General features: G+C 43.1%; 1 protein-coding gene across 2 annotated transcripts in view; it reads left to right on the forward strand.

Moving 5' to 3' along the window:
• The window catches only part of grm8a (glutamate receptor, metabotropic 8a), a 193,035-nt gene that overhangs the window by 77,066 nt on the left and 90,049 nt on the right, over positions 1-25,920 (forward strand). For both annotated transcript variants that reach the window (XM_030113945.1, XM_030113946.1), the window contains exon 2: positions 624-840. In XM_030113945.1, coding sequence (XP_029969805.1) covers positions 624-840 — 217 coding nt within the window. The remainder of the gene's footprint in view (positions 1-623; positions 841-25,920) is intronic.

Below are 25,920 nucleotides of genomic sequence, written 5' to 3' on the forward strand. Positions count from 1 at the left end.
TGTGCTTTTTATTTTTCCTGTCCTCCTCTTTGGGTCCCTGTCGTCTCTTCTCTGCCTGTCTTGCTGTGTCAAATCCTCCCTTCTACCCTTAATCTGTCAACCATGACACCAATTTGAAAGAAAATGACAACACCTTGCATCACAATCTCGCCTTTTTTTGTTGCCTCTGTGCGTGTCGTCCCGTCCTCCTATTTCCAATTATTCACCACTTTTTTGTTGTTCCCCCCCCCCCCCCCCCCCCCCCCCCCCCCCGCCGTGCTCACACTACATCATTTTTGTTTGGTTTTCTGTCACATCTCGAAACCTACAGACTGTTTTTTTGGGAGCATCCGAATTCAGCGATTTCAAGTCGCACTTCAGCCCAAAGTGATCTTGTGAAGATGGAGTGGGTGTTTATAATGTCTTCTTGCAAAATTAAATGTCGGATAAGTTAAGCAAATCATTATTGTAAATTAAAACGGATTATTAAGCGATACTTTATGAGGCATAGTGATTGCATTATTAAAATTACACCAATCAGCTGTACAGTCAAACTGTTGTGGCTGATCCGTTCATCTGTAGTAGAGATCGATAACCACAGTCTGTTCATTTGTGTGTTTTCTTCTCCTCCTCGTTTGATCCAGATCCCTCAGATCAGCTACGCCTCCACGGCCCCCGAGCTGAGCGACAACACGCGCTACGACTTCTTCTCCCGGGTGGTGCCGCCGGACTCCTACCAGGCCCAGGCCATGATGGACATCGTCTCAGCGATGGGGTGGAACTACGTGTCCACGCTCGCCTCCGAGGGCAACTACGGCGAGAGCGGCGTGGAGGCCTTCGTCCAGATCTCCCGAGAAACTGGTAGGAGCTGCTTTCCCTTCAATTTTACCGAATTGTGGCCTATCGCTCCTGTCCATATTGCACATGTTTAAGAGAGAAATCAACATGGCGGAGAGGGTTTCCCCCACTACTTCAGGTTTTCATCTCTTTTCCTCTTTGTAGTTTGTCACTTGTCCGCACAGCATTTGCTGGGCTTTCACTTCAGTGCAGCTCACGATTTAAATGGACTTGACTGAGTAGAGCCAAAAGCCACCAGGAAAAAAAAAAAAAACACTGGAAGGCAAGTTTGACACTTTTTATCTGTTGTTAGGTTATAAAAACTATGACGTGGTGTTCAAAGTGCACTTTAGTGTACGCTACGCGATCAGCGGCTTTGGCCTGCAATTTCCAGAGAGCTATAGCAAGAATAGAGTGAAGCCTGTTGTTTAAATCTCTTGGGAAAACTCCGGAGGAAATTCACTCTTTGAGTAAATTGCAGGCTGTAGATTGCAGACTGTGGCAGGTGAACTGAGACAGAGTTACTGCGGCAGGCGCGTGATGGACAAGTTTTGCCATCACTTCATTTGACGTTTTTTTTTTCTTTCTTTTTTTTCTTTTGCAGTGGTGTGGGCTTTTGTGTAAGCGCCACTCTGATTTATATACACGGAAAAAGAAAAAAAAGTTTGTGACCATCGGTAATATCCTTTGGAATTAGCAGAGCATGTTCTGAACATCTAATTAAAAGTCGACTCTGGTAACAGTTCAGGGTATCTCTTAGAGGCATACAGATGGATGACAAATGAGAGGATTAGCCGACATGAAGAGCCTTTCTCTGCAACAGCCACAGCCTGGAGCTCCAACAGTTTGACGGTTTCTTGTCCCGTTTCCGCTCTAAATCCCACGCTGAAATCGGAGTACACAGGTGGGAGGAGAGGCGCAAGCAGGTGGGATGTTTATTTAGTCGAGGCAGGACGAGACAGACTCTGCACATTTAGGTGGGAAATGCGTCTGAGAAGAGCATCTGCTGTAGTGGTAACAATAATAGATGGCTTTGGGTGACTTTATTAATGAGAGTAGAGACACTTTACTATATCCTTAAAGCAAATGTGTTGCATTAAGTGAATCATACTTAAGTTGTGGAACAATTCCATCTGTATCACTGGCGCAGCCATTGCATACAAATTAGTACGGCTGAATCCTTTATCCTGTTCTCTATTGGTGCTTTATGGACTGCTCATTTCTTATGATTGCAGCAACATATCTCAAAAAGTTGCTCCAGGTCTGCATAAGTATTGCTTCAAATGTTTTCGTATTGGTAAAAAGGCTGCAGACAGGCCTCCTGTTTGGCTTGTACTCTGCACCTGTGCAGCCTTGATGGATTCATTATGTGGTCTTTCATTGTCTTGCTGCAGTATGCATGGTCTTCTCTGAAAGTGACATTGTCTGGCTGTCAGCACATGTTGTTCTACATTCTACAGCTTTTTCACGGCGTACAAAGTGTTTTTGAAACAGGGATTGGCTCATGCTCGCAAGTTTGATGTGTTTTGTTCATATCGTTCTGTTCCACTTCACAAAATTAGAAAATCCATTGCATGTCCTGAAGACGTTTTGTTCTAAACTCCAATGCCTCCACAGCTTTTCTGAAGACAAAAACACACTGACCTGCATCATCCACTATTATTATTTTAAAGGAAGATAATCAAGCCCTCTGCAGCTCTCGAGTGACTGACTGCTTCCTTGAGCTGATTTATGCTAATATGACTTTGTAGATCACAAATCGATGCAGGCCTGCAGGTTAGCTGCTCATGACTCACAATGACCAACTTTTATTGACCCTTGATGTATTTGCAAGTCAATTTTACTGAAAAAAAAATGTCTTTAAATAATAAGCTGTTAACCAGCGTCTTTTGGGGGATTATTGAAATTTCTCTTCGCTCCTGACTAATGTCCATTTCTGGTTCCTCCAGCAAATAATCAAGTACGTTTCATAATTCCAGTACTTCATTGGACTGTTGTGTCACGGGATGAAATGGGAGTAAATTGCACTTGTGTAAATGAGAGTGACAGAGACGTGGGGAGGGAGAGAGACACACAGCGGATGAATCACGTGTCTGTTTTGATGTGAGACTTAAAAGCAGAGTCCCTGTGGTCCTGAGAGCTTCAGCTTCCCTGAATGCAGTCTCAAATCAGTTCACGAAATCCGCTAAGTGATGTTGACAGATCAAAATACCGATGGCTTCCCTGTTTATCTTATTTACTGAAAAGACGTCACGTCAGATGTTGACAAATATTTACAGACCGACGGCGCGAAAGACAAGTGAAGAACCCATTTGAGGAAGTATCAGTGGAGATCTTCACTATTTTTATCATTCTCTGCTGATCCCTCGCTCCCGTTGTTCCCTCTGTTGCTTTTCCTCCCTTGCTTTGAGATGACAGCGCTGTGTATCTCTGTCTATCCGTCCATCTCTGTCTCTGTGGTGAGAACCAGCCGGTCCAGGGCTGAGCGCCGCCGCAGTCAGCACAGAGACGCCTTCAGAAAGTGCGTGTGCGTGTGTGTGTGTGTGTGTGTGTGTGTGTGTGTGGTATCGTGTCGTAGGGGGTCGGCATAAAGGGTTACTCTCAGATGGGTGTGTACAGGACGGCCACATGCTGCGACAGCAGTCAGTCTGCCGTTTACTCTGAAGATGAAGGGATGGCAGAGCAGACAAAAAGCTGATGAAGGCGAGGGGGTCGAGGAGGGGAGCGGGAAATGTGACGGATCAGGGAGAGTTCACGCTGTGTGGGTGTGTGCTTGTGTACTGGAGTTGTGAATCAGACTGGAGAGTGCGAGGAATTAAAGGGAAGACGCACAATACCAGAAGAATGGGAAGCAGCAGTGGAATAACAACGACGCTTTCTGCTAAATAACACACACACGCATGCAGGTATTCACCCTCACACAGATGTGGCAGCATGTACTGACACAGGTGGATGTCTTTCGAGACACTTACACACACACACCCGGAGCCACTGGGAATCTCTCAGTGATTATTTTGTGATTGCAGCGTAATGACAGCAGCTTAGCAGCCACTCTGCATACTGATAACAAACATCCATATTAATTGGTGTGTAATCATTCAATGATTGTTCTTGACTGCGTGCGTCTGAAAGGGAAAAGGTAATGTGCAGAGTGCGAGCGTACGCATGCATATTAATCGACAAAGTTTCTCAATCGGTGCTCCAATCTCGTTAGCATAAGTCAGGGGGTGGCAGAGCGAAGTGAAGGAGTGTGGGTGTTCCTTACACAACCTGTTTATTTCTGCCTCATCATGTTTTCTTCCCTCTCTTTTTCCTCCCTGTTTTCTTTCACTTTAACCAAAAAAGATAAAGTTAAATATTTACTCAGCTTCTGAAACAGAATATGTCCTACTTATGTTTGCCGCTGCACAGCTGCTGCGTCGTGCCACTCCCAGGAGGAGTCGAGTCGGAAATTCTGCACAACTAATTTTTCAGCCACGCAGCAGTCAGCAAAACCTTTTTGTTGTTTGGAAGGAAAAACAGCTAAAGGAAAAACTGGTAACAACCTTGCATTAGAGGTTACTGAAATGAAGGAATGCGTCATGGATCTGCTCAACATGGACATTCCTGCATCCAGAATCAAAGCCCTCCTCACTCCCCATATCCTCTGATTCCCCTGTTGGGTGGAGGGCTGACTCCTGCCTGACCTCTTGTTGTTCTAATTGCTTCGGTGTATAACCTCTCAGACTTCCCTCATCAAACAAGTTGAATAAAAGCCCGCTGTTGCCATCTGTGCGCTCATTTAGTATTCTGGAGAATTCACTGCCCTCCTTGTACACTCGGCACAAGACGGGAAACTGATCTCCCTCTCTTGAAGCGACGGAAGCCATTGACCGTGTGAGATTTGATTTTCTTCCAGCGCTCTTAGAGAGATTTTTGATTCGGCCCTAAATTTATTAAGCGAGCACGGGTGCTTTATAGCTCCCCAGTGGCGAGAGCGCTGGTCAATGGTTGTACTTCAGAGGCCTCCCATCTGGGATGTGGAGCGAGGCAGGGCCGTTCCCCGGCTCCTTTATTGTTTGCATTAGCGGCTGAAACACTGTTCGATGCCAGATGGTGGCACATTAATGTGTGCACTGTGAGTCTTGATTGAGTTGAGCAAGTTAGCACACTTTGCAGAAAATTTCTCCGAGGTTGTGCTATTTTTCAGTGACGGACTTTGCATCAGCCTGTCAAGATGAAAAACAAGATGGAAGTTCAGATAATCAGTGTTGATTTTATATGCAAAAACTAATTCAAGAAAAAAAATTGGGTCTTGAAAGTGATCGTGCCTGTCTGGACTTCACTGGAGACTCACAGGGGTTTTCATCTATTACATTGAACACTAAATGTTTTTGCACAGTACAGTACTGTGTGTGTTGTGAGAAACGCTTTGACTAATTATTTTCACTTCACTCTGTTTGAAATGTGTGAAATCCAACTGAACGTACTCCTACACGCTAACCTAGTGAATTTTTTTCCTTTTCTCTGTGTCAAATGCAAGAAAGAAGTAGAATCTTAAAGAGGAATTACAAGTTTCTTCTATAAATATACCCAAATGTGTTTTTCTCGTGCGTGTGTGTGTGTTACATGTCGTACAACACCTGCAATGTATCTGTAACCTCTGAGCTTCAGTTACACATTTCCATAGCAGTGATTTAACGTGTAGCTGGCGTCGGGAGCTACGTGGGATTCAGTTGTAAATGTTGTTCTGGAGCAGATGGAAAGTTCTTATGTGGGTGGAGAATTGATGCGCGGCGCGCCAGAAATCTCGGAGCTGACACATGAAGCTACTTGTGTGCAAACTCCTTGTAAAATAATCTGTTCTGTTTCGGTGGATTCTTTTTTTTAAAAAAAAGCTGCGTGTGATTGCAGTTTATTCAACCTTGCCCGCATCCGGAAGCATATTCAGCATGACGATTGTGGCATATGCAGCCTGCGTGTGTACGTGTGTACGTGTGTGTGTGTGTGTGTTGTCACCCCGAGCCATGGCTTTCCAGTCATGCAGAACTAGTAACAGACACAGTTCAGTGAGCTCGGGCCAAACATGTTTACTCATCATTACTAACTGTTCAGGAACTGGGTGCAGGAGTCAAACAATTTTTGCCTCGGCACACATCAGATCAATGGAGCCTGCTAATGAAAGGTTAAAAAAAAAAGTCAATTCCCAGATTTTTTAAGGCTTGCTTTTATTTTTTTTTTATATTATTAAAAGAACATAATTACTGTTCATTTTTGGATTGCAAGCATCAAGAGTGCAATTTATGATCTGAAGCTATCAAAGTCTTACTAAATTTACCAATGAGGCCATTGCAGGTTGTATATGAGGCTGTATTTATCCTATTCTAGCAGACCATCAATCAAACCTTGACGTGAGGAATCAGACTGAATGTTTCATGTTTGATATTTATGCTATTAGGATCAGTGAAACTCTTCATATTAATATGTTTTTTTCAGGTCTACTCGTGAAGTAGATTTATTTACTGTTTTGATAATTTTTTTCTTTATTTAAGCACAAAACTCGCCAATTAAAACATCACAGACTTCCTACTCTTGTAGCGCTTGGTAACAATATCCCCAGAGGGCGCTGCTTTACATTATCATACTGGTCGAAAGCTGTTTGTCCCGTTTCCACTTACATGGAGTCGTAGTGTTTTCAAAAAGTTGCATTTTCAGTGGCTCCGAGCACAGTAGTCGTGTAACCAGACACCCAGATTGCAGCTAAAGTTTTCTGTTTTCGCTTGAAAACATTGTGTAAACGTGCTCTTAAATCAGATACACGGAGCGATGTGTCGACCTGGCTGTGTTTTTTATGTATTGCTCATTTGGGGCTCCCTGAAACAGGCGCTCCAATCTGAATCTTCTAGCTACAGGGCGTTCTCTTCCTCCCGCTCCGCCATCCCACTGTTGACCCTCGCTCTCAAAATGGCAGCATATGGCGCCGGGTCTCCGGCCTCCTATGTCAAGCTGCGTCTGGTGCATGCATGGATTTCTGCGCGATAAAACAAGAGGCGGCAGAAGACATCTTTTAAATCAAGTCACGGTCCTTTCTCCTTCCAGTACCCTTCCAGTGGAATCCAACTGGGATTAAAACTACCACATCTACATTCACACACACTGCAGACAGTGAGAGGCGATCTGTGTGTGTGTGTGTGTGTGTGTGCATGCGTGAGTGCAGGATAGCAGTGCAGGCGGTGATTCTGTGTGTCAGCGATGGCGGTACGGGAACTTGCCAGTAAAGGATTGTGGGGGAAATTCGTGCAGACTGAATCCAGGGGCTCGGAGCAGCCGCCTCCCTCCTGACACCGGCCGCTCGGCAGAAGCTCTGCAAGGCGGTAATGAAGAAGGGAAGGAAATGAGCAGGACGAAAGGGCTGAGGGAAAATAATTAAACGTTTATCTCCAGATTCATTTAATTAGTTCTCTGGCTCTGCGCTAATCTTCTGCCTTTTTGCTTAGCTTTGCCTCTTTAGTTGGCTTTCAGTCCACTCCGGCCCTCCACAATGGAGGCGGCACTTGTCATTATATGAGTCTTGCTGCTGGCTTATGTCTTTTTGTTCTGGATCATGGCAAAATGCATTAATTGAAACAAACTGCGATACTTAAAGATTGGTGGAATACCCAATTTACTGCAATATGGTGACTTTAGCATAATAATACTGAAGTGGAGAATAAGCATCAAAAAGGTAACTCGAGTCGGCTGCTATTGTGTTTAAGAACATATTTTGAACAATTTGTCAGCAAGACCTGAAACAAACATTATTCTCATTTGTGTTTAATTAATACAAGTCATGTTTGTGGAGAATATATTTATTCAGGCATATAAAAGCATGTTGACGAATGTTTTCTGTGTTGTAACAGGATAACTGTTCTCTGAATTTTCTGTCCTTATGGCAGAGGTTTATCTAAATGAAAATGAAGGCATAAAGTCCTATTTGAGTAAACCTTAAATTTAATTTTAGTGTCCTCTTTGTTAGAAATAAAGCTTTGGTCCCTCTGGGCTACATTAGAAACAATGTCAGTGTAAGTCAGACATTTGTTTGAGAACTTGTCCTTCTGTAGGCTAAATGTAACAGGAAGCGTTGACAATGTCATTTGCAAATAAAAGTTTTACCTTGAGCTTTATACTAAAACTGGATCTAATCTAGTCCAAGCTGAGTAGTCGTTTGCGATCATGAAGTTTCTTGCAACTAACGAGAAGCTAAACAAAATTTTTTTTCACAGAAGTAAATTGTAATAATATAAAGCAGAGGTGTCCCATTTTGGCCCACAAGATGAAATTTGCAATATGTTAGAAATTATGACATAAACTGCAATTTGTTTGTTTGTCCACAAGGGGCGCACAGGGGTCAAGCTTCTTTTCTTTCTACCTCTGTTTGTATTATATGCTGAGTCACTTCAGGTGATCAGGATGTAGAAATCTTTCTATATTAAAGATTATTTCTAGATTTCTGAGTTATTCTGCTCATAATATAAACTAAACTGCTATATTTGTGATTTTCAGCTACATGTGGCCAAATGTTTTTATGCCGTTGAAGATGTAAATGGTGCAATAAAAATCCATGGTGATCTTCAAGCAGAAGGTGAACTGAGGCATGATATTGTTGATATTGATGTTTTTTTTAAATTCAAAATTCAAAAGGTTAATTCATTAAATGTGAACTTCATAGTTGTTATTTGTTGATCTGGTCATTTATGATCAAATTGTGCTTCATATGACCCCTGAAGAAAACTGACTTTGACACCCGTTCAATTCTGATTTCATTGTCATACTGTTAAAAAAAAAAAAAGGCAAGTTGTCATACCACTACTCGAATACACACACACATATACACACTTATTCTCACAAAAACACAAAAGCGTGCCCGTTAAAGGAGAACGGACACATTTTCCAACTCGCTCAAGTGACAATGTTCATCCCTCGGGTCGAATTAGCTCTCTGTTTCTTGTCCTTGATTACACTCGCCTTCTAACTTAAGACTGATACTATTCATCACCACGCAGACAGACACACGCGCACACACACACACACACACACTCACACACACACACACACACACACACACACACACACACACACACACACACACACACACACACACACACACTAAAAGGGAGCGCAAACATCAACCCATTCATTTGTAACTAATTACTCCAGCCTTGGTTTTCATCTCAAGGTGAAGCTGTCTTTCTTTCTCTCTCTGAAACTTCAGTCGCTTGTACACACATGAGAAAAATGTCCCCCTGAATCCAAGCACAAAAAATAAATCAATCTTCAGAGGATGTTGTGGTTGAATTTGTAAATAAAATGTGAAAATTGCTTCCAAAGTCCCCTTTTTTTTTAAGATTTTGCATGACATTAGAGGTTTAAAATCCTTTGTACATGTTCAAATAGGCTTCAGAATCTCCTCTTTGTGTTTCTTGCCTTTGTGGAAATTACTTGTGACTTTACTTTAAAAAAATAAATCCTCTTGAAGGGGTCATTAACATATTTTCACGTCTCCGGGTCCTCTTATAATCTGGTTGATGTTCGCCTTATGTTGCCAATCTCTCACCTGGGTGGAATTGACAATATCTATTAGGCCTTAACAGCCCTCTGTGGAAGGCATTAGTATTGCCAGAGGACATCTAGAAATAGTAATTATTACCTGAGCACCTCTGTGAATTTCATGCCATCCTGGCTGAAATAGCCATTTTTAGCAGTTTCCTCCAGCCTCTGTAATAAAACATCCAGCAGAAATTACCAAGTGATTCCCGGGAAAAAAAAAAAAAAAACTCTGGGGTTGCCTGCAATGGTTTTTTTCTTTCAACCTGTAAACCTAATTCAGCATTTCCAGCCACATCTCAGTGATTGGATGGGAATTGAAAGAATTATTGTAACGCCGACAAGCTCTACATTATGCGCTCGATTTTCAGCCCCTATAGCTCCAAACATGACTTTGTCTTGTTGAATCACGGTCACTCCGGCGAGTTTAAGTTACCGGAGCGGCCCGTGTGCCGTTGGAACCGCGCAGGCCGAGAGGAAACGTGCTTTGGCGCCTCCGTTGTGTGTTGATCTGTGCTCCGGTTAGACGCATCGTGTCGGTTTCAGCTCCAGTGGGTTTCTTGACAGAGGTGGGAGCTCCTCACATTCCCCCACGACGGAACAGGCGAGGGCGGCGGGTGGACAGATGTGCATGAGAGAGAGACAAAGCTTTAGTGTGTGTGTGTGTGTGTGTCTGAGTGTGTGTACTCTCCGTTCTTTGTCCCTATTTGGCCTCTTCGAATTCATCAAGAGATCAGGGAAAGGAAAAAAAAAAAAAAAAGAAAGAAAAAACACCTCAGGCACTTGCTGCTAAGCCCCAAAAGTAATTTCAGCAATATAGCAGCACCAGTCGGTACACATAGGTGTGTGTTTATCTGTGTGTTTGCACAGCTTGTGTCAGGCGACGGTGAATGTGCGTTCTAACTGGGATTCGATGTATTTGTTTACGTGAGTTGATGTGTGTTCATGCACAGAATTATGGCGGTCAGTGTGTGCGTGCGTGTGTGTGTGTGTGTGTGTGTGTTTTCCCGGCCGTGTGCAGTCCTCGATGTGTGTTTTCCGTGAGTCGGTAACAGCCTGCCCAACTTAAAAGCACTTTCAGGTCTCCTTGCTGTTCTGCTCCAGTAACTTCAGCACCCCTCCCTTTTTCCTCTTTCCGTTCCTTTTTTTTTTTTTTTTTTTCAATTTTTCATCTGTGTCAGCAGAAAGGCTTTGAGGTTACTGTTAAAATAAATGACAAGAACCAATGTTTGAAGAAGCTTCAGCCAAAAAACCTTGAGGTGCTTCGAGACTTTCAACTTGAAAATATATTTCTCTGTAACATCGGGGATTATTTGAGGAACTTAAAGGAGTGGATTAACACATTCTCATACATGAAACATACATTTGTAGAGCAGTATTCTGCATACCTTGTTGGTTTAACTTGAAATAACATGACTGAAGACAAACTGGAGTAATCTTGCTACTTGGTATTAAGTGCAGAGTGCAATAACACACACAAATGCAAAGAGGGGATGAATTTAAACCGAGCCAAACCCCAATTAATGTCACTTTCGCGTGAGCCTCACCTCCTCTCATTTAAAAGCAATCCCCTTTTCTGCATGTGGTAAAAATAAGAAAAAAAACTGTTTTTTTGCTATTATACAAACTGCCACCGTGATGATTTTCGGGAAGGGCTTAGCGTAGCTTAGTGGCTTTGAGCTTGGAGCATCATTTGTAGCAAATTAGATTTTCAGTCGGGATCAAAGTGGAATTTAACTTTGATGCTGTCGACGCCTCCCGATCACTTCCGCGCCATTGTGTGCTGATGCATAAATGTTGAGGAATTTCGATTAATGAACACTGAAAACACAAATGCAAAAAAAAAAAAAAAGCATGACGCAGTCGTGTTTGCTGCTGGATCGCACTGAAGCATAATCAAATAAAAGAAATCAGAGGCAAATGCAATTAATTATCTGCACACAACCGGTGATTTATGGGATTTAGTCAAACGTGCCCAGCTGCCACTTTGACACACACCATTAGCTAGAGCTGTTCGGGAGTGCGAGCTGGACTTTCTTCAGCTTGCCATCTTTATTGCATCTGTTTTGATGTTTGTTCTGGTTGGGTGGGGTGTTTCTTTTCCCACAGTATTTCCAATGGGTTCCTTTCAGACAGATTCATGTCAATATCCAGGTTATGAGAGGAATTCAGTCTCCAGGTTCAGAGGAGTAATTGCCTCAGACACCCAACAGGCTGAGGTAATCAGACATTAATTGGACCTAAAGCTCAAGTCAGCGTTTTGATTCTTCTCAGTGGAGATAATTACTCATCATTCAACACATGATGAAGTGAGGTAATCAATAATATATGAAGAATGTAGAGGCTTGACCCTGCAGCATGTCCTCACATCTTACATGCTGTAACAGCGGGCCGGGACGTCGCTGGCTCCGATAATTAAAAAGGCAGACATTTACTCATCGTTTTCACTTCAGCTTGATTTTCTCGGGTTATTGAGTGATGCTTGGATTAAGTAAGAAGCCGGACTGCTCCATACAGTCTCACAATGAGCAGACGCTGCCATCAGCTGAACGGGTCAACTCCCAGGAAATCAGCCTGAGAGAACCGACTCCCAAAGGTCTGGGACGTTCCCTCATGGAGGGCTCAGCTCATGCATTTGTGAAACTCCTTAAGAGCGTACTCCAGGCATCCCGGCTCATCATTCTGACTTATTGAATATACACCGAGTATGTTTTCTATACGGAAATCATAAGTGAGGGCAGATGTACTTGCTCTCTGCAGTATTAAAGCTGATGTTCAGCCCTCTAAAGTGGCTCTAATGTTTCTGTCGAAATATCTCTTTCACACAGTGAGCTTCAGCCTCTTCATTCCGGATAAGCAGCAGACACTTGACACGTGCAATTACACACATGACTGATGGTTTAATGATTTGTTTATTTTGCTGTTACTGTGGCTTCATTTCTTCCGCCATTATGCACCGAATGGTGGAGACTTTGGTATTTTTACAGTTTTGTATTTTTTTACCGGAAACTTGCCTTCTTACATTGGTGGCTGTTGTTCACGTAGAACTTTTTTGTGTCTTTCATTTGATTCCTTAGTCCTTAGTTCAGGTAAGCCGGCATCAGTCTGTATGGAATCATTTAAGGGATTTAACGTGTTCTTTGGAGAAGGTCATGCTCTGCAGACTTCCTCTCCAGAGCTGCTGTTACTGCAGTACCCAGAGCCAGATCAGGTGTGATGCACACGGCTCTTTTTGCACATAAATGAGTCCCGCTGTCTTCCACCTGGCAGACCTGTTGTGCTGATGCTTCGCTGATGAACTTACTGCCTGGGAATATTGTCAACTTCTGCTTTCCTTCCAATAAATCAAACGCAGATAACCGCAAACACATGTTCACGGGCATCTCCTCATATCATCCACGAGTCTTCTCGCCTCCCTCATACACACTAATTCACACATCCACAACGTCGCCCAGCCGGCTGATGGATGGTGGGCTGGCAGAGGCTTATTAGCTGGGACTGAATGGGGGAGAATTACAACTCAGTCGGCACTGTGATTGTATTGTTACTCCGACAACGATCCGTGTCGGATGGCTGAAATGTTGGGATGTGGGAAGAGTAATCGATTATCTCCATCTGTCTCCGCTTCTCCCACACCGACCTGACTCTTTCACACTCTTTCCTTTTTGTAGTTTTGGATGTGTATTTCCTGAATTTCTCTGCTAACATATGTGAAATACGTCTCAATTTTTCTCAACTAGTTTCAATGAAAGTAATGATCTTTAATTTTCTCATGATTTATTGTTTTGTTTTGAATATTCACCACCTTTTCTCTCTTTGGTTCTTGTCCTCCAATGATTCCAGTTAATCAGTTATTTACATTTTACCTGACTCTGACTCCACGTTAAAGAATATGGAGAAATCATCCAACCAGTCGAACTGTGATAATCCAGTGCACTGATTTCCCCTAAATTTTCTTTTAGAACAATATATTCCTCTTCATCTGATCCCATCTAGATTTGCTTCAAATAGCAAACAATCTCTGTCCCCAACTTGTTTAAACTCCTAATGCAATTTTAGTTGTGGAAGAAGATGTCAGCCGTGTGTCACTTTTCAAAGTCCTGCAGTTTTCTCACACTGCCTGCCCTCATATTTACATCTAAATGACGCTTGATGGTGACAGAGGTAACGCCGGCCCAATTATGCAGCGGAGTTAGCGGCGGAACCTGACAAATGACGGGTAATGGCTCAGGATGGGAGATCTTTCCAATGCTCCACACTTTGACAAACATAGCCGTGTCTCCATAGCTCGACTCTGACAGTGTAATTTATTCCCACTCTGCCAGCACGGAACCGCGGATTTAAAAGTTTCGCCATTTACCCGAGCCTTCGCCATTTTTCACTCTGGAATGAAACTGTTATTATTCAAAAGAGGGATAGGAATTTATGCAGGCTTAGACACGGCCTTATATCTTCACTTACTTCAGCTTCTTTATTCTTTTGGAGTTTTTCTTTCTCCCTTGTTTGTTGCCTTTTACATTGATTATTATGTGTGCATCTTTTCTGGATGAAGCTGTTGCAGAAGCAACTAGTTAGTAATGCACATGTATGATAATGCTCCAGTTTTAGACACCAGCAAGTGATTCAAACAGAAATAAAGTCCTCTTTTAGTGTATTTCTCTAATCTGCAGACATCCACTAGATACTTTTTCACTCGCAGGTTGCACATGAACAGTGAAGGGTATGAAAACGTCACCTCGGGCTACAGTGATTTCAGGGCAAAGCACCCCACTCGCATCTATAAATATGCTCCATGTTAACCATATGAATACTGCTTAAAATTCAGAGGTGAAGCAGAGGTGACCATAAATATTTCAGACCGGTGCAGATGCTATTTTCCCTTGTTTCTTCATCATGCCGTATTTCCATGCTCTGGCGCTCATGCCTGATAGAAGGACATTTGCTTAATGTGTGGACAGTAAAGAGAAGAGGCTTGAATAAAATATTTGCTTCAAATAAAGTTACATTTTCTTCTCCTTTGTGACTGTCACTGCATGTTTGTTGCTGTTGGATGGATAAGTGTCCTTCAGAGTGATTGAAGTTACTATTAAACAGTCCAACATGGGTTGATTTATTCATTGGCCACTAAATTTTTAAGGAGATAACTATGTGATTCCAGCCATCAGCACTCGAAGTTGGTCCCAACTGAAGCATTTTCTAACAGCTGACAGAGTAAGACTTGGACCAAAGTAATGTTCTGGCAACATAACCCCAATTAAAACGGTCCATTCGGTCATTCACATTGTGTTCACAAGCTGGCGGGAAGTTCCAAACATCTGTGGCTTCCACGCTGGACGCCAACGCCAGGAGAAAAATGGTAAACAAACCCTGGCGCCATGCGGGCTTCAGGTAGTTTAAAGCCATCTTTGAACTGAGATGTTTTGAAGCACGTAATCAGTGTAGGATGATGCTGCTTTGGCCGACAGCTACTTAACTCCTGCAAATGAAGAATCAAGAAGAAGCACATCAGTTGATTTGATGTGAAAGAAAGAAGTGAAAAGTGACCAAACCCAGACACTGCAGCTTAATTTTGAAAACTATATATTCATGAATAAATGTAGTTTCAAGGATGAATATGGAAAGTCTTTGATAATGTATTAATATGTAAAGTCATACAGTAATTTAATTAAACTAAAATGCCTCAGTTTCTATAAGCAGCCACTGTAACAAACTTCAGGAGGCGTTGACACTGACGCTTCAGGCTCCACTCATTTAAGCCGGGCAGGAATTCGCTCTGATGTTTAGGCATAATTATTTATTGCATATGTGAGCATCCAATGCACTTAAGCAGTGACAGCCATCCGGTAAAACATCTAGTCAAAGCTGAAGATGTGAGCATTACCGATGCATTGATTTTTAAATTGATTCCACGGAAATTATTCAGACGTTTGGTTGAATTCGTTACGTGACTGTTTTTTAATTTGGCGAGGGAAGAGAAGTGGGAGCAGGAAGGGGTTTGGAAAAAAGTTTGCCAAGTTACATTTAGTGTATTTTCAGCTTCTTTTTTTTTTTCCCCCTGTGACGTTTCGCCTAAAATTATTTCCAACACATTGCAGCTGAATATTGGCAGAGTTGCCTGTGAGCGTTCGTGCAACTCTACGGTCGGAATAACCTTTAGGGAAAATTACATTTTGCCAAATGTTTTTTCTTTGAGTGGCATTTCGGGCTAATATAAAAAAAGAAAAAAAAAAAAAACACAACTGAGGATTCTATTTTAAAAATCTCCACAAATATAGAAATTGAGGAAACCAGAGTAAAATTGTGTGCACCTGTCCTTCTCCAGGAGGCTTTGACCCTATTCTAAATTCATGAGGTAGAAAATAAAGGAACGTGCAGCTCGACAAACACTGTTTTTGTGGCTTGGGCTACCTGCAAGTGTGCGCCTGAGTGTTGGTGGTGGACCCCGCACGTGCCTGCGGCTGTTCTCACTGCAGAGCGGAACGCAGGAAGCTTTCCTTGAAAAGAAAAAAAAAGAAAAAAGGAAGAGAAGAGCGTGTGTCTGTCTGCAGTCATTTTTGTTTCCCTGACTGCTGCTGCACGTCATCCTCTCCCCTGCCTGCAGTCAGTCCGCGACTGTACCATTTTTACGCACACGCACGTCGATACGCGCATCTTAATCTAATGATGCACTGGTTGCCGCCGACGACAGATGACGAGCTCTCGTCTCAACAGGTCGCATTATTAACTCTTGTGTGAAGCACCGCGGGCAATTTCCATATGTATGTTTGTATCTGTGACTGTGTTGCCGAGCAGGTGATGTTCTCGCTCTGCGTTGAGGATTATGGAGATTATCATTTCCAATTGAGAGCCAATTAGCATGTTTTAGTTCAGATCACAGCTACAGTTTGCATAGGGTTAGCTCTGGGGTTTGATTTGAGTTCTCAACTTGTAATCATATCTTGAGAAACGACATGTGAATTGCTGGCGTGTTTTCCAGTGCCAGGATATTTCTAACACTTGTTTTCGGAGCCCGAAAGCCTGAAAGATGAAACGACTGGAATTGACAGAATGAAAAGGATGCAGGGCGACGCTTCGGTCATGCATAATGATAGACATGAAAAGTTTGTCTTTGTTGTGTGTGTGTGTTATGCATTGAAATGTTTACGGGTGTGCGCATGCACAGTATATACTATATCTCCTTTCTCTGGATGATTCTGATGTCCTGATTAGCAGCAGTTATATTTAGATCAAAACAATCTGCTTGAAGTCTGCGTCTCCCCGAGTACTTGATGCACAAACACACACACACACATGCATACACTCTCTCGTCCTTCTCATTAACTTTAGAACGTTTTGATGGAGAGTGTGCATAGTAGCAGAGGAATGCAAAGTGATTAACCCTTTTTGAATGGCTGCTGAGCTTGCATGTGCAGATTCACATCAATAATTTGCGTGTTATCAATCTTAAATTTGGTCTTTTGCTAATGTGGCCGCTCCTCCAGATGTTGAGGCAGACTCGCACACTCCAGATCGAATGTGTGCGCTTGCAGATTTTCTCCAGCTAACAGGCAGGCTGGTATTACGGGCACATCCTTTTCGTGAAGTTCTATAATTGAAAATGCAGATGGATCATCGGCGGAGACGATGGTGCTGACGCTTAATTTTAGCCCAAATAGAACTTTAAGGATTTTAATGGAGTAAGTGACGGCAGTGGGAGAGGCCGACATGTTCTGAACTTACCATGACTTCTACTTTTCTGACACATATTTCATAAAGTCAACGCGTTCCTCTGAAATGAGCTACAACAGAAACAAAACCCATCTAAACACAGGTTCCCAAACAGATGGTGAGACAGCCAATCAGACTGGAACACGAGCAGACAGATGAGGCAGGGATAATGACAGGGATACCATAAAACCAAACAGACACTAACCAGGTAATCACGCCAGAGACCGGGATGCTAAGACTGTAAAGAACAAGGAAATGAGAATTTGCAAAGACAGACTGAGAGCATATTGAAACAAATCACAAGATCGTCTGAGACAGGTGGAAACAATCACAGGGAACACTGAGGTGAGACTCATGGAGGCTCGAGCAACAACCACAAGTCTTAAGTTTGCAGTTCACGTACGTCTATATAGAGCCAAATACAATACAGTCATGTCAAGGCACTTTTACAGGTTAACTCTTCCTTTTTCAGAACCTGCAGAGTCAGATTTATATTATTCCTGAAAGAGTTTTACTGTAATAAATTCAATCAAAATTTAAGCTTAGATTGCCTTATGACAGCTGTCTTGTCAGTATTTATGAATTCTCTGAGATCGTTCAAGAAATTCTAAAAAGGCAGAAAGTGGCAGCTTATTTTTTTAAGCTTTTTCGCCTTTAACACTCCTCTCACTCCTGAAACAATTTGCGATAGCATATAGACTGATGGTGATTGTGTGCTGCTTCCTGCTGTGTGTGCAGGTTTATGTCATTACGTGTGTGTGTGTTTGTGTGTGTGTGTGTGTGTGTGTGTGTGTGTGTGTGTGTGTAACAGTTCCCTGCAGTGTGATGGTCTTAGCGTCAGAATCGCTCTGAAGAGACAAATCCAGGGGCTTAGTGAAATTACACACACTTACACCTGCGCCTACATACGCTCCTACACACACACACACACACACACACACACACTACCATATCTTCTCTCTCACTTTTTTCCCCCCTTTCCAGATCTCACACACACCTGGGTCTCCCTCCCTCCCTGCCATTGGTTCAGAGATGTTATTTCTCTGTTCACCTCTCCTTTCTTCACACTTACCTCTCAGCTGGGCTACACCTCTTTCCCTTTTTTTTGTCTCTCTGTCTATTTCAGCTGTTTGCAGTCACAGGCTCACTGAGGCGTAAAGGCAAAATGGCTTCCTCGTGGAACGGAAGGGTCGATGATTTCGGAAACACCACACTGAGCACTAACACACACACACACACACACACACACACACACACACACGGATATCATGCTGATCCCGCCAAAGCTTCTCTGGCTTATTTTATTACACTTCCTTCCCTATGGTGGGAATGACCATATGTCTTCAGTCGAGGGCGTGTGATTCCAAACGCATTTCAGCCCACGCCTGTGCGCGCGCGCGTGTGTGTGTGTGTGTGTGTGTGTGTGTGTGCGTACACACACACTATGTCGCCCCACAAAGTGTCATGTCCCATTGTGTGCATGTGCCGCATCCCACAGGGTGAGAGGCTGCTTTAGGTGAAAGAAATTCTGTTTTCTTGTTTCGACTTTTTTCCCTCCTCTTAAAGTGAGTCGTGACGCATTTGATCAATTCCTACTGTCGAGACGAAAGCTGTTATTAATATGTTTCTGATAATTACTTTTCTAAATAGTACAGTTCTATCAGAGAAGCGCCGAGCAGCACACGCTCCTGTCTGCGATTGTTTTTCAGATCGAGCCCCTTCAACAACTATCCTTCAAATAATTAAGCTGCCTGCTTGTGAATGAGCTTAATTGCTGGTGCAGCTGTCTGTCCAACTGCCAGCCTCACAGAACCAGACAATCACTCCGACTCCGAGCCACGGGGACATAAAGTAGAGAATCGTTATCCATTATATAGCCATTCGCCGTGCTTATATTCAAGGTAGTCATTCGTCATAAACGGAGAACAAACTCCTTATATTGTCAAATATATCGTAGTTTATTAAAAGAGGAACCATTGAAAGTGTTTAAGCGTCTTTAATTGTCATTATAATCACAAATAACCTTGGGAGTTGTCTCAAACTTTTTCTGGAAGTTCTACCTGGGACAAATAACTTTATACAGCTATGGCAATAAATCCTTTTAAAAGGAATTCACATAAAATGTTTTCTATCTTGTTCAATGACTCACTGTTTCAGGTGACTCATTCTTGGTTTATTAGTGGACGGTAGAGGAATATACAAAAAAAAAAGGTCTGTTTTTATATTGAGTCCATCTTGTAAATCCACTTTACTGCCGTCGTGCATTTTACTGCTTCGGCAGTCGCAATGTGTTTTTCCTCATCAGTCACAGATTAACACGCCAGTGCTGCCAGCTGCGACGCAGTGTTCACACTCCATGGATGCAAATCTGTGCAATATTAATGTCTTGCACAAGAGCACTCCAGCGTGTGGACAAGACGGAATATTAAAAGCCATCAGTGTTTGGATTGGAAGATGACTTGCTCCGCCGGCTGAGTCGCAGCCAGTCGTCGCACAATCATGAAATATTTGTGAAACAAACAAACTAAGAACAAGCTGCGGCGGTCATGGAGACAGACTGGAATTGAAGATCAGACCAAACTCAAGTGTCTCAATGTTTTCTTTGAAAATCTCACAATTTTGTTTGGTGGCCATATTGGAGCATCTGGCGGGCCTGTTTTTGACCCGCGGGCGTCATGTTTGACACCCTTGTTTTCTACAATCTGCCCACAACGTGTCTGATTCCGTTCATTGCTCAAAACTGGGATGAACTTATTCCTGCTGTAATGATTCAGAGTTTGCGTCCGCTCTTTGGAATTTACCTTGTCAAATATTTGACAAACCAAAACCTGAGTCCACAATGGAATAAATCTCTGCTCCGTCCCCTCTTCTTTATTATTCCGAAAGGCAGCCCCGACACGCAAGTTGTTCCATTATCAGAAGCAGCGGAACGTGGTGGAAATTTGGTTTTAACTACCTGGGATTTTCCTGCTGCTGCATTTTGTCTTATCAAACCCACACCTGGAAGGCCGCCAGGAGAATATACCGATGGAAGACAATGGCGCTGTGAGAGAAGGCCATAAGAGATAGATGCAGAGTGAGAAAGATGAGGCATGTGGGAAGGGAATAAAAATCTCATCAGCCCCTCGACTTCTCACTCTCTCTCTCTCTCTCTCGATTTTAGCAGTAGTGCAGACAGACTCGCCCTGCAGTCAATTGCAGGTGCAAGTCAGACTATAAATGGAACAAGGATGTAATGTTCCCCTTCCAGGAGAATACCAATGAAATCCAATTTTAGTAAGACGTTGAGCACACCGCCAAACAATAAAGTTAGTTTTCAGTCTTCCAAACTTAGTTTATGTGAGAAGCGGACGCCGGCTTACCTCAAAATATTAACTTTTCGCGTGAAGGAAGTAAACATTTCCTGTTGATCCAGACTGACACCGGCTTAGCAAATAGTTTGCAAAACGTCCGGGTTGAAAATTTGCTGCTGTATTGACGAACCATCCGACCGGCTTTTTCTCTCCGTCATCCAGTCAAATTAGGCTTTCTCTGTTGACTGTCAGAGGAATTAGCTTGTCCTTGAGTGACAGTGAGATTAGCTTTGTTCTATTGATCCGCAGCCCTGCAAACCGTTCAGCAATGATTTACTCTCCAGCTGCCTGCGGTTGGACGCTCCTCGTGATGTAGTGGATCTCTTAAATATTGCGGGCGCTTAAAGTACGCTCGGAGTCAGGTAAAGGCAGTTGTTAGTGATTGATATTACTTCAAATCGAATTTAGATCAAACGAGGCGAAGGAGACGCGCTAAGCAGGAAGACCGAGGCGGGGTTATTTTGCGTTGAAAGGGAAAGCGCTTGAACCTAATAAATAGAAGAAATCCTTACATTGAGAGCTGTGAAGCATCATTGATTTGATTAAAAGAGAAGAGTGTATTCGCTCACGGCTGCCACCTTCCCTTGGTGTTGGTAGCGACCTGCAGCTCCCACCCAGAGCGAAAACACATGACGTCTCACACTGTGGGCAGCAGCGTCCAATGAAAGGGTTTGGCTCTGGAGTCTCAACTCGCCTGCATCCCTGGAGTCTTCACACCTCTTAGTTGCTCATTCCTCACGACTGACGTCTCTCTCTCTCTCTTTTTTTTTTTCTCCTTTCAACCCCCAGCTCACGTCCTCATACTGCTTCATCTAGACCTGACTGTCTCCGTCTCCCTCTTCCTCACCTCCCTGACCCTCATAAAATCCGCCGCCCTAACCTGTATTGTTGAACGCGGTGGACCTCCGGGCTGCGGGGGTCAAGCGGCGGGTCCTCCACTTTATTAAAATGCCAGAATGTCTCGAGGGGTCGGCGGGTGTGCCTGGCTGTGTGAAGCCATAACGCCCCGCGCGTCACATTTCAACTGATAACTTTCCTGATGGGGGTCGACACGCGGGAACGAACCGGGAACTTGATTACTGTGTGTGGAGCGCAACATGTTCATGTTCAGTTAATACTCGTAATAATTAAGAATTCTCAGTGAGGTTGACAGTTGCACAGTTACTCCGCTGCCTCTGTCCAGGATCTGCTGTTTGCTTTCAGTCTGACTTGAAAGAGTCCTCTCGAAAAGCGGAGCTTTGTTGGAAAGGTTACAGCGAGCTTTGTGGTCCGTTCAACCATCTGTTTTATATTTCATAAATCTCTTCGCTCCAGTCGACCCCAGCTGACTTTGGGGGAAAGGACAGGTCGCCAGGACATCACAAACCAAACACACACATACATTTGTGAAACTTATGCTGATACTCCTGTTAGTTCACACTGCAGCATATATTTAGAGGGATGTGGAATTGTGATTTAACTGCGCAGTGAAATCTTCTGCTAAATGTCGTTTATAGCAAATGTAAACAGGCAGCGGAGTTTTCACAGCGATGCTGCTTAAACAAACGGCTCTCTCGTTGCCCATCTGCCCTCAAGAGAGGCGCATCAGCCTCATGGTGTCATTTAAAGTCGGTTTGTCTGATTTGACGGCTCATATAGAGCGTTTCCCCGCCGCCGTGTGCGCGCAGCATATGAGATGTGCCAATCCGGGAAGGTAATGAAAGCGTGAGTGGGAGTTGTGACACTTGTCACGCTGTGGGAAAAAAAACTCCAGGTTAAATCAGTGTCAGATTCATTTGTTTTGTCCCGAGTTTGTGCGACGATGCAACAGGTAGATTCTCCTTTTTTTAAAGTCAGCGAATGCAACCTCTGGCTCTACGGTGTCAGCCATCAATCACAAACCGAGCTTTTTGCAGAAGTGAAAACAAAATAAATGCATTTGTCTTGCTGTGTTCAGAATCAGAAGTCTCAAGGTGCTTTGATATAATAATAATAATAATAATAAAGGATATGAAACATTTGAAAGTAATAAATAAAATTGATAGTAAAAATAATAGGATGATAAATAAAACCCAGGTAAATATGATGTGCTCCTTTTGATGGCAGGTCATGAATAAAGAAGTGTACAGTCGCACATTAAGGCGGCTGACGTTGTCTGAGAGATGCCCAGGAGTGGGAGGCGTTCCCATACGGCAGTCGCCGGGGAGCGCGATGCACGCTTTGCAAACAGAAAGTCATTTCACAGCCTGGGAGTGACGACAGCAATGCATCAGAGAGAAGTATGCCCACCGCGGATTCATGACGACTCGGTGATAAAACTGTTTACTTATGTTTCTGCTCCCTGCAATTTTCCTGCAGCGGTTCGTTCACCGGCGTCACGCGTGTCTCATGCTTCTCCTGGAATTGATTTTTATTTCATAACAAGAAACAGCATTTGTTTGTTTTTTTTGTTTTTTTTTAAATCTTTCTTTGTGCTCATTGTGTCAAGCCAGCACAATAACAACATACTTTTTTTTTGTTGTAATTTTAGTGCTTTTATTCAAGGCTGCGCAGTGTTATCACCATCAACACTTTCACAATGGCGGAGATCAATTCCCAGCACAATGCATGTCAAGTAATCATTTTATCTCAGCATGACGAACACTTACCTCAGTGCCACGTTACTTCTCTTTAAAGTCCAGATCCAAAGCCTTTGTTGTTTTTAATGCCTTTTTTTTTACTCGACACTGACCTACTTTCTTCGGACGGATCGATAAAGTCCCATCTCTTCTCGGGGAGGCTGCTCTGCATCTGTCTAAATCTACCCCGCTATGTGGAAATACAACCAGCAGCCGGATACAACATCAGTTTTGAAAATAGGGTAAATATTAGGGCAGGTAAAACAAGCAACAGGTGAAAAAATGAAATCATCAGTGGTGAAACGCTTGAGGCTGACGCCTTCAGGGTGACGTCTGGGGTCAAACGCAGGTCTCAGCCCTCATTGCAGGGCGGCTGTGATTCCACGCTTCTCTACCTTTGACAGGCTGCATAAACAACTGCGCCACCACAGGACATGTGATTTGACAGCGTACATAAGCGGCTGTAACGCTCCCCTTTCTGTCCCAGCAGTGTGAGGCGCAGCGAGCCGACCTGTAATATGCGTCAGTGCTTTTTTTAGCCGCTGACAAAAGACGCCGGCATCGAACCGCTCCGTCACTCAAGCCTGACTTATTCTCGCAACGCTTCTTTCGCCGTAATTGAAACTTGCAAAAAAAATGCATCATTTTCAATTTCCCGAGAACTTCATTGTCAACATTTCAGAGATGATCTCTGCAGAGAGGCTGAATATTCTTCCAGATCCTTTCAAATCCTCGACCGCCGATCCGTCTCCGCCGGATCAAACCTTAAACTGTTCCACGTTTTAAAGGTTTGTAAAAAAACCTAAACAGCAGCTGTTGACAGCTTGAATTGACGTCAGGTTCACTGGTAAAAGAAATTAAAATATATAGCGGAGCGCTGTTTGGAGTTTTGACATGAAAATGTGTCGCTGTGAGGATTGACGGAACCTGGCATTAAGATCAGTATTTAGAAAAAAATATGTTTTAGTCTCTGCAGGTAATAATTTCCCCGCTTTGTATGGACTTGCAGAGCTAGTGTATTGGAAATCTAGAAGTGTGTCATAATATTAACATTATACGTCAGTTTGGTTGATCTCATCACACTGTGCATAAGATGTTGTTTTTTGTCGTGGAATTAAACCGGAGAAGATGGAGAAATTATAAACTTCGAGTCGAGATGCCCTCGTCTCAGACACGGACCGAGGATATTCTTGCTGTGGGTTGGGAGAGCGAACGCCGTTCTGTTCCCCCTTCAGGAGAACAACTTGTCCGTTTACTAGGAACTACACCAAAATCCAGAGACGAGAATGTTTTCTGTTGTTGCGGACATGATGTTCTGGGACGAGCTCCCAGATGAAGCCAGGCAGCTCTCCTTCCAGTTTATTAAAATGATCTGTATTCTGGTCTGGATGATTATAATATAAATATTTTTTAAATATTTATGACAGTAAATAGCTTTCATTTCGAGCTTTCATTCAGTATTTGACTTCACTGTAGAATGAATGAATTAATAAATACTTGAAAATTTACACATAGAAAGCTCGCTACTCATTAGACTGAATCAATAATTTCTTAGGAAACTGTATGATGATGAAATTTCTTTAATTTGGCACAAGATTTTAAATGTATTTATACTTTTCAATAGAGTTTTCTTTATTGATTTGTTAAACGTGTCCTTCATTTCAGATCAAGCTCCTCATTTAAACTCAAATCAGGGACAATTTGAGGGTTCAAAATGAAAAAAATTGTCAGATTAAACGATGACATTGAAGTCAATGAAGTTCATTTTGAGTTGCTGTCAAGCTGCCAGTTCTTTTTTTTTCTCCTCTCTCCATTAATTACCAGCTGATTCAAGGATGCTTTAAAAACTATTAACCCTGCCACACATGTGCATGAGCACGCTTTTTTTTTATAATACACAGTTTGTACTGTGTGTGTCTCATCCTTTGTGATTTTACAGTTTTCCTGTTCACACACTGTATATTATCAAACTGCCTCAAGGGTTTACAGCCTCAGCCTCTGTAATTGGATCGCGGGGATAAAATGCTGTTGTGTGCATGCATGTGTGTTTGTGTGTGTGTGTGTGCGTGAGTGTGTGAGAGAGAATAAGCTCTAATGAAGGCCCACAGGAACGTCATTGACATAATCATTTCTTAAGGCATTTTTATTTTTTTGGACGTTCTTAAAGAATATGGGCAAAGCTTACTTTCACTTTGCGTGTGTGTGTGTGTGTGCGCGTGTGTGTGTGCGTGCATGTACTGTATCTTCAGTCTGCTCTGTGTGAAAACCAATGCCCTCGTTGTGGTTTAATGTTTGTTAATGCTATGTATGCAGTGATGCTTTGTTTTTTGGTGGGTTTGAGCGAATCCTGCAGTGTGTGCGTGCACGTGCGCGCGCACGCCGGCTCATTAATGACCAGTCTGCCTGTATTGTCAGTTAAAGCCCATTGTGATTACTGTCTGGCCGGCCCGGTTTTCTCCTTTAGCTAGTCACAGCTTATGCTATCCATTCATGGCATTAATTAACCACCAAGAAACTTCAGTGTGTGTGCCCGCACGAGTGTGTGTGTGTGTGTGTGTGTGTGCCCTTGTCGAGGAGGATTGTAAAAGCACTAATGAGGGGGAAAAAAAAAAAAAAAAAAGCATGAAGCGTCTGTGCCCGGCCTTTCTGCGCGCTGGTGTGTCGAGGCAGGTGCAAATACACACAAAGATGCCGTCAGGTTCCGCGGAGCGTTTGTTGCTTTCCTGCCGCAGTCGTGTGCAAAAAAAAAAAAAGTTTGGGATCCACTTGGCTAAACAATCGCCCACTCACCCACAACTCAGACACGCTTTTTTGTAGCCAGGGTCTTTTCTATTTATTCTTTCAAAACTCTTCCCTCTGGTTGATGCAAATCATGCTAAGTTTGA

The sequence above is a fragment of the Salarias fasciatus genome, chromosome 17, assembly GCF_902148845.1.
Source record: "Salarias fasciatus chromosome 17, fSalaFa1.1, whole genome shotgun sequence".
NCBI lineage: Eukaryota > Metazoa > Chordata > Actinopteri > Blenniiformes > Blenniidae > Salarias > Salarias fasciatus.